This window comes from Epinephelus fuscoguttatus, linkage group LG9 (genome assembly GCF_011397635.1).
Source record: "Epinephelus fuscoguttatus linkage group LG9, E.fuscoguttatus.final_Chr_v1".
Classification (NCBI taxonomy): Eukaryota; Metazoa; Chordata; class Actinopteri; order Perciformes; family Serranidae; genus Epinephelus; species Epinephelus fuscoguttatus.
In genome coordinates, this window is record NC_064760.1 from 22,702,467 (window position 1) to 22,719,347 (window position 16,881).

At 41.0% G+C, this 16,881-nt stretch overlaps 1 protein-coding gene across 1 annotated transcript in view; it reads left to right on the forward strand.

Moving 5' to 3' along the window:
* The window catches only part of slc43a1a (solute carrier family 43 member 1a), a 33,033-nt gene extending 16,548 nt beyond the window's left edge, over nt 1-16,485 (forward strand). Inside the window, exons 6-15 of the mRNA XM_049585760.1 lie at nt 9,434-9,526; nt 9,689-9,822; nt 9,936-10,063; nt 10,524-10,670; nt 10,795-10,830; nt 10,936-11,071; nt 11,424-11,553; nt 11,643-11,716; nt 12,329-12,452; nt 13,866-16,485. Coding sequence (XP_049441717.1) covers nt 9,434-9,526; nt 9,689-9,822; nt 9,936-10,063; nt 10,524-10,670; nt 10,795-10,830; nt 10,936-11,071; nt 11,424-11,553; nt 11,643-11,716; nt 12,329-12,452; nt 13,866-14,063 — 1,200 coding nt within the window. The 3' untranslated portion in view covers nt 14,064-16,485. The remainder of the gene's footprint in view (nt 1-9,433; nt 9,527-9,688; nt 9,823-9,935; nt 10,064-10,523; nt 10,671-10,794; nt 10,831-10,935; nt 11,072-11,423; nt 11,554-11,642; nt 11,717-12,328; nt 12,453-13,865) is intronic.
* Nucleotides 16,486-16,881: the final 396 nt, after the last annotated feature.

Consider the following 16,881-nt stretch of genomic DNA (forward strand, 5'->3'; position numbering starts at 1 on the left):
AGCTCATAACAACAAAAATGTCTCTTCTTGTATAAGGAAGTTATTGTATAAGGAAAGAGCACGCGCCTTCTATAGTCAGTCACACATAATGAGGTACATAACCCTCAATACCCAGGGTCTGTCATATGATTTCATACAATTACATTTGTCAATTTATAATACACAATAACATATGTAAGCATTATCTGGCATGGTGGAAATCATAATATCCCAATACAACACATTTAAGCTTTAAGAAAAGTTTTGAACATTGTTAATGAAATAATCTTCCTGTACGACCTTGATCAAGGTTAACTGCTCCTTGCCCTGGAGACACTATTCGCACTCGTGTTGTGTGCACATTTATTACGTGTACAGTCATAATACACACAAGTTGCAAACAAAAGCAAAAAAATTGGCAGAAAAATATGAATACCTTAGAGGGAGCTAATAAATTACAGCAAAGGATATGAGTTCAATGAGCAGTGACATTCATGAGACACTCAGCACCAGTTCAGCTTTATGTTGTGTGCCGTCTTTAAAAACCTGTGAATGTGTAGTTTGTGATGGTTTTATTACAGACTTTCAACATTTCAGGTTCATGAAATTGAGTGCAAGAGTCAGGATGGTCTAAGGGGAGAATTTCTTTTTAATATTCTAATCAAATAGTCACATACAAGGCAGATTCATTATCTGATAAATTATCCGAAAAGTACAGGTGTGTGTGGATGTATTCACAAATCTGGAGACCGCTTTGTGGCGCTGTCATTACTGCGGTGGTAGGTCGCAGTGTCTGCTGCTGCCTGCTGACAGTGACAGCAGAACTGGTAACTGTCAGCCACCTGCATCCATGCTTGCTTGTAGTAACATCCGTACATGGTTGCAGTAGATAATAAACACAGATAAGCATGTATTATTGAAGTCAACGTGAAGTCACGAGCTCACCGCCAACTTTGTTTGATCTGTACTCTGTTGTGTGTGTACACTGCAAAATCTTAAGTGAGCTATGGTTTTTCATCCTTTCTGGTTAATGTCACAGCCTTCAGCTACATTTTTAATGAAGAAATGAGGCATTCAATTATTTTTAAGCCTTTTCTGGTGACTAGAGGCAAATTCAACGGAAACCTCTCCCTGATCAGCCTTGAATCATGCCTAAGGTTATGGTACCATTACCTTCGTGCTAGCTTAAAAAATGATTAAAGTGTGAGTAGACTACTTAAAACTGGCCAAGCCTGGGATTATAATGAGCTTGCCAGTCACCCAGCAGCTCTTTGGCATTTTGATGTTGTGAAGAAAACAATCTGAAATTGCTGCTTTTCTGAGCACTGGATTTGTCTATAGGCTACTGTAGGTTTATGTGTGTATGTAGGAAATAACATCAAGTTGTAAAAACAATCCATTAGAAAAGCATAATGAAAGGGTAAAGGGAAAAGAGGAATCAGTTTTAATTTAATTTTAAAAAAGAAGCAGCTCTCATGATGCAAAATGTCAATACAGTTTTAATTTCCATACAACAATGATCAGAGCCTGTGATGCAGACGCAGTGTCATTTTCCATGTAACAGGAATGACGCAGTAAAACTTGTTACTAACCTGCTGAAGGCTTGGGGTTTGCCCTGTGGCTCAATACAATATTAAAATCTGATCTAAAAAAAAACTTTGAAAATTGTCCAAATCTTTCACCAGAACATTTTTCGACTGAACTCTAACTTCATTAACCTGTTTGAACACATCCTTGCGGTTTACCAAAAGTACACAGCCTTCAGGACGTCCTGGGGCTGTGTTCACAAACATTCGGAGAACACTCTCAGAGAGCTCCGAACGTAGCCTCATCAATTTTAGTAAGGAGTCCTAACGTAGGAGTAATTTAGGAAAGGTCTCAGAGCAACTCTGAGTATGGAAGGGACAGTAATTGATGGGTTGTCACAGACACACCCCTATGTGAGCCTGCAAAGTGTAAGGGCACCCAGTGGAAATGAAACGAACTGCTGACTATGAAAATGTTGTCAGTGTTAGTGTGATCACTCTGCTGATGGAAGGTTGAGACAGACCCAAGTCATCACTGCTGCACTGTTGCATTTTCCCAGTTTTCCAGATATCTTGGTGTTGTGATCACTTTGTGTCTAGCGTTATAGCTTTATTGCATCGGACGGGAAATACACACAAATCTGTAGCATTCATTTCCTCACTGTTATTGTTTGGAGAATATTCCTCCGACCTCTTTGTGTTTCCACCATTTTCTTTGTCGCTGAAGAAACTCAAGCCTTTTAAAAGTCCTCCTCCCTGCTCCTAACAGTTTGTCACCGTAGGAGCTCTCTTAAGGTCTAAGATGCTTTGTGAGTAACTTTTATCTTTACCAGGACCTTGTCTTAACTTTAAGGGGAAATTTGAATAATTTTTTTTTAGAATTTTGTCACCAGGAGCAGCTCTTTGTACTAGGAAGATTTGTGAATCAGCCCCTGGTTCCCACATACTTAACTACTATTAATGATGCATGTTAACTACCGTATGTACGGCATTACTGTAAGCTTGTGTGTCACATTTGTAATGAACGGAATTTGCAGACAAATTTCTAACTTGTAAAAAAATAAATTTATTGTGACAATTCAGTACTAGACCTTCATCAGGCGTCAGTTTTACGACAAAGAATAAAAAGCAAACATCACTTTACTATGTGACGATCTACAATATGGTACATGGCGCTGTCCAGGATTTCCAGTTTATTTTCCAACATCTATACAATGGCTAGCAGCATGCTAGTTCAGCTGGTGCAAATCTTCTCCTATGTGTTTACTGATGTTTACATTTGAAAACCACAACGCTGTAATTATTTACAGACTGGTGAGCTGATTTTCTTATCCCAATGAGTGACTCACAGCCACATGCCACATCATTCCAAAGTCAACCACAAAATACACCGCCAGCACTTGTAAAATAGACGTAAGAGCATAAATTTAGCATGAATTTAGAGGAGCTGACAGAGAGGCGACTGGAAATGTCCTCGCCTACGTCATGGAGCACCATTGAGTCATAATGCTGCGTTCAGATGGAGTCGTGTTTACAGTGATCACCAATAGAGTCCATATAAATGTCCCCCTGATGTGGTATACACAACCTTAAACAATAATGAAAGTAGTGGATGAACCTAACACAGCATATATGTCACCTTTATGTCCAAATCATGCTCCAGAACATTTTTGTGACCTCCTTTGATCTGATCTCTAACCTCATTTACCTGTGCCAACACAAACTTGCTGCTCACGTAAGGCACACAACCTTCAGAACGTCCCTGTTCCCACATACCTAACTAGCATTAATGACGCATGATAACTATGTTCGGTATGACTGTTAGCTTGTGAGTCACATTTGCAGTGAAGGAATGAGGACTGTCCTCTTGCACTTGCTGTCACAGCAAGTGCAAGAGGACAGTCCTCTTGCACTTGCTGTGACAGAGGTGTGATTGCCCTTCAACAGGACTGGCTGCGTGTAGGGGCCTGTCTGATCACATGCTAGTGATAAAAGTGCTTTCCGCCGTTCCTTGCTGCAGTTGCGAAAGCTGTCAGTCTTCCATGTGCTAACTTGTGCTCAGTCAGCAGATAGAGGCTGAGCTTCTCCTAAATTTGCTCAACAAGTAGGGGCCAATGCAAGGAATTGGGGGTGACTCTTAGAAAGATTTTTTGGGTAAAATACAAAGAGAGTCACACCATGAGTCATGGTTTGAGGCTTTCATAGAGAGCAGTTGAACCACCATCTTAACATCAGACTACTTTTTTGGGTTATATAAGTTTAGTGCAGCTGGCCAAGAGTGCTGTGCCAACGCTGTGAGGGATAAGGGTTTGACCAATCTATGAACAGTAAGAAAGGGCGGCAGAGAATTGAGGTGGAGAGAAGGAGCCGGTGCTAATCAGCTGTGGTTTAGTGTTTCCCGCTGGGATCTCCACAGAGTGAGCGGCTGCAGCTGTGGCTTGGGGAGATCAGTCAGACCAAAAATGTTCCTCCCACTACCATCTCTTTACTGTCATTTCTATTCTTGCTTATTTGTATACACCACTCTCCTTTGTTCTCCCTCGTCTGTTCCCTTTTATTCCACTTTCTCTTCCTGTATTCTGCCTCTCTTCCACGTGTACAGAGCTGCATCAAAATTTCAGTGCTCATTAAGCTACTATTTGGCCCGTTCTCCCAGCGATTAAGGTCTTAATTAAACTCAGTGCCAAAGTCTTACAACACCCAAGTGAGTGAGCACAGTGGGAATAGAGCCTGAACTGATTAGTCAGGACAAGGGAACAGCCAAAGCCCCATTTGTGTGTGACTTTGTGACACCAGTTGACCCCCATGTTGCCTCCATACAGGCACGTGTTTCTATGGTTAGCGTTCTCATGCAGCACATGTGCTGTTTGAAATAAGTATTATTTATGAGCACTGCCAGGACATAAGTGGTGGGATTCACGCCTGCTGCTGCCACATGCACACACACCTTTCACGCTTTTTCTTTGCTTTCTGCCTCACACACAAATCTCTGAGACACTCCCCTATAGGAGGTCATCCCTATGTTCCCCAGCTCTATAGTCCCTTAAAGGCATAGTTCGGATCTTTTGAAGTCAGGTTGTATGAAGTCTATAGTCAGTGTGTTACCTACAGTAGAAGGCAGTCGACATGCCCTCAGTTTAGAGAAGCATGCAGGAGTACTGCCACAGAAGCTAAGCAATGTGCTGCTGTGGACGGGGGCAGCAGCAAAACATATTTAAGCCACCTAAAAAATAAAAAATATCAGTTTAAGTGTATGTTATATTTAGAGTAGTTTCATCGCTCATCCCCCCACTTCTATGCATTCATCACTCCACCCTTCCTTCCTCTACTTCGCAGCATGCAAATGAAAGATCTGTGCGTCACCAGAAGTTTTCTGGTGACCCAAAGGTCAAGATGCATACCATATTAGCTGCAGCATCCATGTTGCAGCTTTTTCCCATGCTTTCTTTCTGAAACTTTATCGTCAGTCTATCCAACGAAGTCAAATATTTATATTTAGAGTATTTTCATCGCTTTGCCTTGCTGTCAGACAGCCCTTTCAGACAGGCCTTTAATGGCTTCAGTTCAAAATCTATGGTCTTGACACAGTCACCTGACTTCGTCAAGAAAAACAGTGATTTAACATCACTGAACATGCCATGATCATTTAGTTTGTTTGTGTTACTGTATTACCTTGGTGAATCTGAACCAACCCTTCTAAACACCAAATCAACACAATAGCACAAACTAACTGATTGAGGCACCGCCACGCCAGCAGCTCCTGTGTTCAGTGATGGAAAATAACAGTTTTTCTCAAAGGAGTCTGGCTTTGAAGAGAGTAATGAGAGCAGTTCCCTATAGGAAATCGCTGTCTGATGCAAGGTAAAGTGTGAAAATATTCTAAATATAGCATATACTTTAAGTTATATTGATTTTTTAAGGTGGCACAGTAGTACATTATTTAGCCTATGTGTCGGTATTGCAGCCTGCTTCTCCAAACTTTGAGGCGTATTGACTGACATCTACTGTAGGTAACACACTGACTATGGATAAGTACCTCATACAACCCCAAAACATACTAACTATACCTTTAATGTAAAACATAAGACACTCTTTACATCTGTCTCCCTACCAAATGAAAAGATTTGCAAATATTTGTAGATGTCTCGTGATAAAAACTAATATTGTCAGAGATAGGTATGGTCTGTCTTTGCAGTTCAAATGGTTTACCAGTCAGTTTGAGTGGTACATACCTGATTAGCCCTTGTGGATGTATCAATGTCTATAGTCAAGAAAACTGTTTTGCCTGCAAATTGGAGGGGGTAGGTTTCCAGGAATATTACTTCAGTAAGCTATAAGCTGTAGGTGGGATTTCAACATGTTGACCCAGTGAAACATACATTAAACATTTGACCTAAAGGGAAAAAACATTGCTAAGAACATAATACCTTTTTAAAGGTCTTGATGTGTCATGTTAAGAGGATAGTGATCTGGGGAATATAGAACCCTGGGAACATGGATATGTTCCCACTTTTACACTTCTGAAAGCAAACATTAGTTAGCTGACATCTCACACGGCTGGAATATCTTTGCTTTAACATTAGTAAGAGATGCAAACTCTGCTGTGTGCTCAGAGGGCCCTCTCGCCCACATTCCACAAACCTCCGCAGACAGCGAGTCCAGCGCTGTAGATCTCATGGCCACAGTCAGACCGTGAACTATTTCGGTTCTCAGAAGCGCTGAATGAGGACGGGTGTTCTCTGGGATGTTTTTTCTCATCTCGCTCAGACAGTCAGGCTCTTTTTCGAACATCCTCAGGAAAGCTTTTTTTTTCCTGTTTACCTGCCAACCTTGTTGTTGTGTCAGCTCTGAGTGACCTCATGCTTCCCTCTGACACACACACACACACACACACACACACACACACACACACACACACACACACACAATATACTGCCTGCTGAAACTGTCACCACAGCCTTATGTCAAGACAGCAGCCAACCCCTGCACAATACAGTCAAAGGGAAACATACATTAGTTCTCGTCTTCATCTCCCACCTTTACATCTTGCTGAACTCGAGATAAAAGCAGCTCTTGGAATGTGGGGTAATAAAGCTCTGGAAAGCCTTTCTCGGAAGTTATTTTATGGTTTCTGACCCACCAGGAAGTCCCCTGCAAATGCGATCTGTTTAAACGCACTATCACAGTATTCTGCAGGACTATAAACAACAAGCATTTGTGATAAACATACAGTCCCATGATAATTAGAAACTGATAATGAGACATTATACTTAAAGATGCTACAACATTCAGGACATATCTATGATTCACAGTCTTTCCTGCATGTGGCTTTCAGCATGGAGGTAGCTGAACTGGCCGCTAGCAAGACATGTATAGCTGCAGACACATTTCGTTTGTAGAGGACATGACAAATCCCTAAAAAAAACGCGCCAACCACAAATACAAGACAAAATAATACACTGTATAATTCATAATGCATCAAGATGTGATTCACTTCATAAGTAATGGGATGTAACCCTTTCCATTATCCTTAATTGAACCTTAATTGCTTCTCTTATACCATACTTCCTGTTAGCTAATCGCTAACTTAGCATTAGCATAAATAATGAGATGTAGCCTTCCCATTACCCTAGCCATAACCACCTCTCAATACCTCATAGCTAGCTAATTGCTAACTTAGAAATTTCATCTGGACTTCTGCTTCCAGGCCAGGGAGTGAAGGGGGCTAATGGTGGACTGACTTGGAGGTATGGTGGAGGCTTGGTCATGAACCTGTTCCAGCTGCAGTTATACCTACTCATGGTTAGCAGCTAATAGTGCTAACAGTAACAGTGCTAACATCAGCCACAGTGCTGATAGAGCTAAAGGTGTTACCCTGGAGGGAAACCGAACAGTGGGTGCTACGTACCACCATATGAGTGCAGTACAGAGTGGTTGCCATTAGCTAGCCAGTGGGATACACACACAGGGACTCACATGCACTAACATGCACGCGCAGTGGGACCATCTAGTACAACGACAAACAGAGAAGCTTGGATTAAAAGACGCTTAGGGAGCGTGACTTTTTCTTTTGCTCAGGACGCCATTACTCCACCTATCTTTACATAGCAAATAGTTGTTTGCTGAGATATTAATGCTCTAAACGTCATTCAGTATTTTTGTATTAACAATGGATCAGATGATAAAGGATAGGGGCCGCTTGTAAAAACACACCCACAGACAAAATTACCTGACTCTGACTGCAGTTTCCCTCATCTCTATCAAACATTTTTATAGCATTGTTTTGGTTTCCCAGCCCCCAACTTTTGGTTTACTTTTCAATAAAGGACATTAGAAATTCCACTGTACGCTACCTGCATAGCATCAAACGGCAAGGTTAGCGGTTAGCTGGTGAACACTGTGGAGCATTTTGCAGCTAAACAGCCAGTTTCCCTCATTAGTTGGTGCAGGCCAAAAGGAGATTAAATAGTTATAGTAATCAGGCGGCCCCAAACATTAATTTTTATCAACTTTAAAATGTGATAATATGTCAAGGTTGTGTTTGCGGCTTGTCGTGCAGCCCCCAAGTGGCCTGAAATCAGTTAAATTAATGTTTAAAGAGCTTTAACAGACACTGAAATACTTTGACATGCATTTGTCAGCAAAGTTTGTAGATTTGTAATCAGAATTGTCATCATTTCACATCCCTCCACCTCTATGCATTCATCACTCCACCCTTCCTTCATCTACTTCGCAACATGCAAATGAAAGATCTGTGCGTCAGAGTTAGACTCATAAACGTCTGAATTCATGTGACCCAAAGGTCAAGATGCATACCATATTCACTGCAGAATCCATGTTGCAGCTTTTTCCCATGCTTTCTTTCTGAAACTTTACCGTCAGTCTATCCACCGAAGTCAAACATAATCTTAAATGAATGAATGAATAAATGTATGAATTGGTTGGTTCATTGTTTTCATTAATTGCTAAAAGTGAAAAAGTGAATCATTGCCGACGCCTTCCCAATTTCCCAACTCTGACTTGACATAATTTGGTCCAACCTCAGTGAATCAGTGGGGAGAAGGCAAAGCTTGGGACAAAAAGGGAAACTGACACCATATGGTGAACTCTGACCCAGCGGGAAGATTATGTGACGCCAGCAGTAATTCGGAAAACCATGGTCAGTGTTGAGTGAGAATAGCGAGCTTGTCATGCAGCACACCTAAAATCCCACACATGTGATTTTATAATCGTGATTGACCCATTTAAAACTCTAATCAAACAACGCTGGGTGTGCTGGCAGCACAATAGGTCATTGTTATGTTCGCTAAGCTTCTTACTACTGTAAATAGGTCGACCTAATATATGATGTGTTAGTGCCTGGTGCCCACCACCTTGCTCCCTTTTGGCTGTGTGTCATGCATGTCCCCACACTGGGTACACCGAGCCCTCTGAAGTTCAACAAGAGGTGGCTATACATCGGCTCCTACATTTTTAATCCTAACTCAAAGAATTTGTTGAAAAAGCAAGAATAAAGACGGTGGGCGTGTGTCTAAGTATAGCTTAGTCTGTGTTTGAACTATGGGGTCAGGACCCAAACTGGGTCATGACTTTGTTTCTTGTTTCCTCATGACATGGAAACTAATATTTTTTTAATGAGTCTGCTCCGTGGGGGGAGAGAAGTGTGACTGGGTGCAAACTTAAGAGGTAGGAACAGGTCACGGTGTCTTGATGAAAGGGAGCTCCAGTGTGCTTCATGCTGCTGACACACAGCGGCTGTCTGCCCTCTGCTGATCCAAGTAACACACTGCAGCTTGATTAAACTACAGTTTTGACTCAGCTCATATTAAATTCAGTCGTGATGTGTGTCACACTGCTGAAGTCTAGAGAAACATGTTTGATTAGCATAATAACTGACATGTATTGTATCTGCTCCTCTGTCCCTGCAGCTCCCCAACATGTTTGGTGCTCTAAGCTCCACCGTCATGTCTCTGATGATCGGCTCCTACGCCTCCTCTGCTGTCACCTTCCCTGGAGTCAAGGTAAATGTTCATTGTACACATGTTCACCATAACAACTGTAGTAGCTTTCTCTGCTGCCCTCAAGTGACCAAACATTCATCAGTTAATACAACATTGAAAGCAAGTGCAAGTTACTTAAACAATAAAAAAACCTTCTTTCTCCCCTTCTCTCTTTTTTCCCAGCTGATTTACGATGCAGGTGTATCCTTCCATGTCATCATGTGGATGTGGGCAGGTCTTGCCGGAATTGTCTTTCTCAACTGTTTCATCAACTGGCCAACAGAAGGCTTCCCAACACCTGATGAGGTAGACTACAGGTGAGTGTGTCCGGCAGGTTTTGTTGCTTCATCTCTTTTCCAGAGACACAAATGTTTATCTGAACACTGCTCCTTCACTCCTACCTCAACGTGTTTGTGTTTTTATTTAACAGTAAGATCCTCACACTGAACGAGGTGCCTTCATCTGAGCAGAAGGTTGTTGGAGAGAGACTGAGCCAGAAAAATGGAGACATCAAACACTCAACAGAGAAACTTCCTAATGGACCTGACGCTGCACCCAGTGAGTCAACAAACACACTCAGCAGTTATGCTCCCAGCCATTTACTTTATACCCAGTCTTTTTTATTTGGCTTGTGTGCCTCTAAAACAAAACTGTGTTGACTTAAGACATCAGGTGGCATATGTCAACAGGGTTTGAATAAATTCAGCCAAATGTGATTCTTTCTTCTCACATTAAGAAATATAATTAGCAAGAGAAGTCTGATGTCTATGTTTTACAGAAATTAGCTTTTCTTTTTTGTCTGTCCTGTTCATCAACTTGTGGCCCCTCAGGTGACTTCACAAGATGTATCTGAGGGGTCACAAGAAAGTAAAGGGGCTCCCCTCAGGTGAATGTGATAGACTGGATATCCTACACCCTATACACTTAAACTCTGATAAGAAAGAAATCCTAATCACCCGCCGTGAACTCCTCTTATATATTTTCGCTGGATAAAACAAACTGTCTCCTTCCGTCTCAGAAACTCCTCCCTTCCGCCGGTCTGTGTTCTCTCCCATCTTCCTGTGGAGTCTGGTTACAATGGGAATGTCCCAACTGAGGATCATCTTCTTCATGGGGGCGATGAACAAGATGCTGGAGTTTATGGTCACCCACGGCGAAGAGCATCGTGAGTGTCAAACCCTGGAACACGTTCCCAGCAAACAATAACTGGGGCTTTTTAAAATGTATTGTATGTTATTAAGGACGTCTAAAAATTACTGACAGAGTGGGTCTTCGTTTTTATATTTCAGCATCTGAACAGCTGGTGATTGAGGCAGAAGAGAACGGTGTGTAGTGTCATAATGCAGCTTTAAATTTTAACACTGTATGCAACTTGTCTGGCATACAGTTTCACTTGTCTTCATGATTTGATTTATTGTGCTCTCCTTCAGTGAGTTTCTACTCGTCGATTTTCGGCACGCTGCAGCTGCTCTGCCTGATCACGTGTCCTCTGATTGGATACATCATGGACTGGAAGATGAAGGAGTGTGAAGAGGAGAAGCCTGTCCCCTCATCCACGGATCAGAGGTACATGCAGTGAATTGTGATTAAAAAATGGCAGAATCAACAGTATACTGTTCGTACACATTCCTCATGTGTCCAAAACTGATACCCTTTGGGGAAGAGGTTGAGAAAACCAGGAAGTATATTTTTAACTTAAAAACTCTGAAACTAGAAAATATTTCGGGTATTGATTTACTAGGAAAGATAAAATTGGCTGACATGCATCTCTGTAACATATTGTGTGTGACAGACATGACACAGTAGATTGCTTAGCTTCCATATCAGACTCCAGCCTGCCTTTCCAAACTGGGGACGTGCAGACTGACATCAACTGTATATATCCTTTAAAAACACCTGTGTGTGTGTGCCCCATCAGAAAGACCAGCATTCCCAAGAGAGACCGTAAGATCCAGAAAGTGACCAATGCCATGAGGGCCTTCATTCTCACCAACCTGCTGCTGATCGCCTTCGGATGCTGCTGCCTCATAGACAGCCTGCCTCTACAGGTAACACACACACACACAAACACACATATAAAGAATGCATAGTCCCAACGCTCAGATCTATTTATTGTGTTTTCTTTTCTCTTCCTCAGATCTTGACCTTCATCCTCCACACGATGGTCAGAGGCTTCATCCATTCCTGCTGCGGAGGCCTTTATGCTGCTGTGTGAGTGCTGCACTGCTAATTCATCATCCGCCACATCGTCTGACACACACATCTCAGAGGAGATGGGAAAACATAACCTAAGGGGTGTAATGTTTGCCTCTAGTTTCCAGTTCATTAATAAGATAATAAACATTTAACTTAATAACAGTGTAATATTTGAGTCCAGGCCCACTTAGATTTGTTTCCCAGCACCACATAAACACCAAATATAAAGCAGCACTTTACAGTGTGATAAAAGCAACCAGATGTGGTGACAGAAGCAGGGGATGCTGTATTATGTGTGTTAAACAACCACACCACTGCTACCATTCAACAAAATCTACGAACAGTTTGATAGTCTACTCTCAAACAATAGGTCTGTTTCACAGAAGATACTGTGATTTGTCACAGTAGGAAAAGCACAGGTAGAAATAATAACTTCAGTGGTGGCTAAAATCCATTTAGCAGATTTAATTTTAGGTTCCTCTGGCAATAATCATGGTTTCCCATCATAACTTTATACCACAGAAGCAGCAGCTTATTTGTTTTAACATTTTATCATCTAATCTGGGGCTCTGTGTCATTTAATTTCCTGTTTCAAACCATTGGTAACCACATGTGTTTCTCCCACAGCTACCCATCCAACCACTTTGGCACCCTGACAGGCCTCCAGTCCATGATCAGCGCTGTGATCGCTCTGCTGCAGCAGCCGCTCTTCATCGCCATGGTCGGACCGCTGAAAGGAGACCCCTACTGGGTGAGGAGACGCACTTATCTATAACTCCTGGGGTTCCTGCACATTATAGAAAAGTATGGAGTTTGATTTCCATGTCTGGATAAGTATGGAAAAAAGAAAAGAGTATATAAAAATCTTTTAGGTTCCAGACTAAAATTTGGAATTTCTTTTTTTGATCAAATTTTTTTATTTTCTTTTTTCAATAAACATAACACAACAATACAACAACACAACAGCAACAGTCGTCAAGACAAAAAGGAAAAACACACGAGATGGGCAGTAAAATAAAATACCACAAAACCAAAAAAGAAAATAGGGCAATATTTTTAAATTGCGTACATATTAATACATATCACAAATATTCAAATATTAAGCTTGAATGAATATTTGAGTTATGCAGCTCTGCAGTTATCAGAAAAGTAAACAGACTGTATTTTCTGCATAAGGAAACCTTTACAGCTGCATTTATTGTCGCCTCCATGGATACAGTGAATGAACAAAGCTGCACATAGGCCTTGAAAATAAAATAATTTGATTTTTTCAACTCATTGATTTTTTGTTAAAATGTTGATTAATGCACACTGTCCCTTTTCTTAAATAAATTAAGAAAAATAAATAAAAAATCTATGTATACTCAATTGTCAAATATGATTTAAAAAATACAGAGAAGTCTGGAAGTTTTAGTCCAGGAAAGTATGGACTTTTAAAATGGTGTTACGGCCTCCATACAAACAGGAACAAACCCGACTCAATAGGGGCATGAGGCTGTAACATATAAAAAGAGAGGACGTCACACCAAAGTTAACAGTTTACCCACCAGCTTTATTGTGTAACCCCAAGTATTAAACAAAAGCACAAACAAACTAAAGGAAAACAAAAAGGAACTGGAGACCCCGGCCAAAGGAAACAAAAGGAGGGAAGACGCTGGGCCAACCATGCAGTGGGCCGTCACTCCCAGCGCCTCCCCCTTAACTACCTAAAACATGAATTAAACCTAGAGAAAACAAAATAACGTGACTACCGGCAATCTCCAGCCCAAAGTAACACAACAAAACCCCAGCACCTAAATGAGCATGGGGGGAAAAGAACCTGTTTGGGGAGAGAAAACAACAGAGAAAGAAAAAAGACTCCTCACTGCCTGATCTGCTATTTGTGAGCCATGTGCCATGCCTTCCCTGTCTCTACGCTCCCTGTCCCTCTTATCGCCTCCTCCTCTCTCTACCTGAGTGCAGATTGCACGACAGGCAGAGGGAGGAGGGAGACCAGGCTGACATAGAAAGAGGGAACAGGCTGTTGCACATAACAAATAGATAATGTGAAGGAACCTTGAATTCCACACACATGCAGCAAGTGACAAACTAAACTCTGGCACCCACCAGGAACTGTTGGACTGTGACTGTAACTTTCCATCTCTGTCACCCAACTATCCCACAGATCAACCTCGGCCTGCTCATCTTCTCGTTGGCTGGCTTCCTGTTGCCAGGTTACCTGTTCTACCACCGCAGACAGCTAGTGAGGGAAAAGGAGGCCAGAGACAAGCGGGCGGCCGGACAGGAGATGCAGGCGCTCACCGACACAGAGTCCAACGGCTACAAACCTCACAGCAACGGCGTCGCTGCTGTGGAAGCTTAGAGCTACACGATGGAGACGTGGATTCGGGAAATTGTAGGAATTATTTTTGTACGTGCCTTCAAAGTGAGCACCAGCAATTTACACATCCACATATATATAATTTGTTTTGATATTTCCAGTGTTTTGTGTTCGGTCATTGCTGTTGCACATTTTGCTCACCACAAACCACCATTTCCACAGAGCAAATAGGATCCCTCATGCTTTGTCATGACTCAGAGTTGGACTTGCAGTTCCTTGTGATTTGGGAAGAGATGTGTCATCATCATTTGTTGCTGTTTATTTATTTTGGTTTAGTGTCAAAGAGCCAAATTAGTGTGATTTAAAGCCATAGATTTCACTCACATGCGCACGCACACATCCTGGTAAGGCCTGTGTGTCAGACTGCGGATATCACGGTACTTGAAACACTGTTATATAGTTTTCAAAGACTTCTGATAATCATCACAATCTTTTGCTAATACCAAAGAACAGCTTAAAGATATTAGGAAAGTTGCACTTTCTACTTCAGTATTGTTCCAAAAGTCTGCTAAATGACGCAAACTTTTAGTATATTGTGCTGTTTCTACTGTAATCCCTCTGGCAAAAGCTATAAATATATATCTTTAAAAGAAAGCACACAATCAAAGATAATCTAACGCATTTGAACATCTGAATACCAGATTTCTGGTATGTTTAAAAAGCTTTTAGGGTATTTCAGAGCCCAGTTATTCATAAAGACACACACACGCACAGATAGGCTGGTTGTAGAGACACCATATCTACCTCCACTGTTTCCTTTTATGTACTGTCTCTCTGCAACCGACTGCTATGTCTGTTTTTTTTTAGGAACTACTAATCTTGAATTGTTAAACACCCAAAATGACACATTAAATCACTGCAGAATTTCTCCTTGTGCATTCATGATCTTTAGTCAGCCCTTGCATTTCTGGATTTTTTTATATGTAGGAAAAATTGTTTTTAACGGAAAATTCACAAGGAAAAACGACTGACTTTTTAAAATCCTGACACACAGTGTGTGTTGTTACGAATCACTTTGTACTGCTTTATGCACAGAAATGACCTAGTGTGTGTATAAACTATGTATTTAAGTGTCTTTTTATACTCTAGCTGCGATAGCATTAAAAAGGGAAGCGTTTGTTTCAGTATCAGTTATTTGTAGAGTGCTAATTATAAATGAAGCTCGGATGATTTACAGTGTATTCAGCTTTTGCTTTTTATTCTTGTCATGTACCGATTTTGGAGCAAACAAACCTCCATCAAATTGTTTTTGTAAATAGAGCTGAGGTGTGTCTCGTATTTTATTACATATTCTGCTTGCTTTACTATATATGGGTGTGTACAGTGTATTAACTAATGCTGGAGAAACACTGGCTGTGTTTTTTTTATGTGATTTTCACACTTTTAAAAGACACTGTTTCAGCCAGCTGCAGATCAAAACAGAAAAATGTACGTTCTTCCAAAGTGACAACACAGTGTGTCTCTCCTGTACGTGTCTGTTCTGCACACAGCGACAGTATCATGTAGATTTGTAGAATCAGTTGTATAATTTTTGATTCTTTTGACTCGATCCATTTCAATGTCAAGACAGCTTTAGCAGATTTCTTTTTCTTTCTTATTTGATGCATTTCTTTCCTGCTTTCTATTTTGCCTTCGTACATAAAATATCTTCTTTGCTTCCTCGCCGTGAAGAAGATTCTGTGTTCTGTTTCAGCTCTGTGCCTTTGCTGCCATCTCAGCTTTACTGCAATAGATATGAATGTAAGATTAATGCCTCTGCCAAGCGCCTTTCTCCGTAAACCAAAGCCATGTGTAGGGACTGTAAGCTAGTCGGTAACGCAGCACTTTCCTCAGGAGCAAAATAACAAATACCTTACAACACAATGCATCAGCTCTACAGTAATACTGGTTTGGGTTATTGTTGATTGTCACAGGTGTTGATGTATCATGACAGTCATTTTTGGAGCTGTACTTTGTGTTGCTTAGTGTAAATACTGTTGAGTGCTTTACAGTCAGTGTTGGTGAGGTTTTCCACTCAATACTTTCCTCCTGTACAGTAACGTTTTAAACAAATGTACCAGCAATTCCAGCAACAACTATCTTACCTTTTTGTACCTCTGCAAATGGCCTTAGAAGTTGCTGAGAAATAAGTGGTTGTCAGACATTTGGCACCTTTATGCTTTTGCCTTGTCGCCTGAATCGTTTGTATGAAGTTTAATCAACACCTGTGACTGTCTCTGCAACAAAAATATATATTTTGTATTTTTAGACTGTCATCTACAGTGGCTTCTCTTGTTAATCTTCTCTTGTTACCTGTGGGTTTGAAGTGTTGGCATGTCTTGCTAAATGTATGCCTTTCTTCCCTGCCTTCAATCAATATATCCAGCTTGTGCATTTGATAAACAAATAAATGAATTAATTTTGATGTATTGTTTACGTGGCCTTTTTCTGCCTTCATTGCAAATCATTCTCTCACAGCAACAAAGAGCCTCAGCTACAGCAGTGGTTAACGACCTTCTTCCTTAAGGGGCACTTTATCTGTCACTGAGTAATCTGAGGAGCCCTAGGTGACATATTTCATATCACATTCAATGCATAACAATACCAGTACAGTACAACTGATAAACTTTACAATTAACCTAAACAGTGAACTTTAGTAACTGCAGGAAATTTGTGTTAAATGGGAGATTTAGATAAATCTTGAACAGATTATTTCCTGTGAATATTAAATCAGAGATGAGTTTTCTGATATCTTTAGTAAATTTATATATAATTCTCTGTCTGTGTTATGTATTTTTAGATTTTAAGCAATCATACCGAC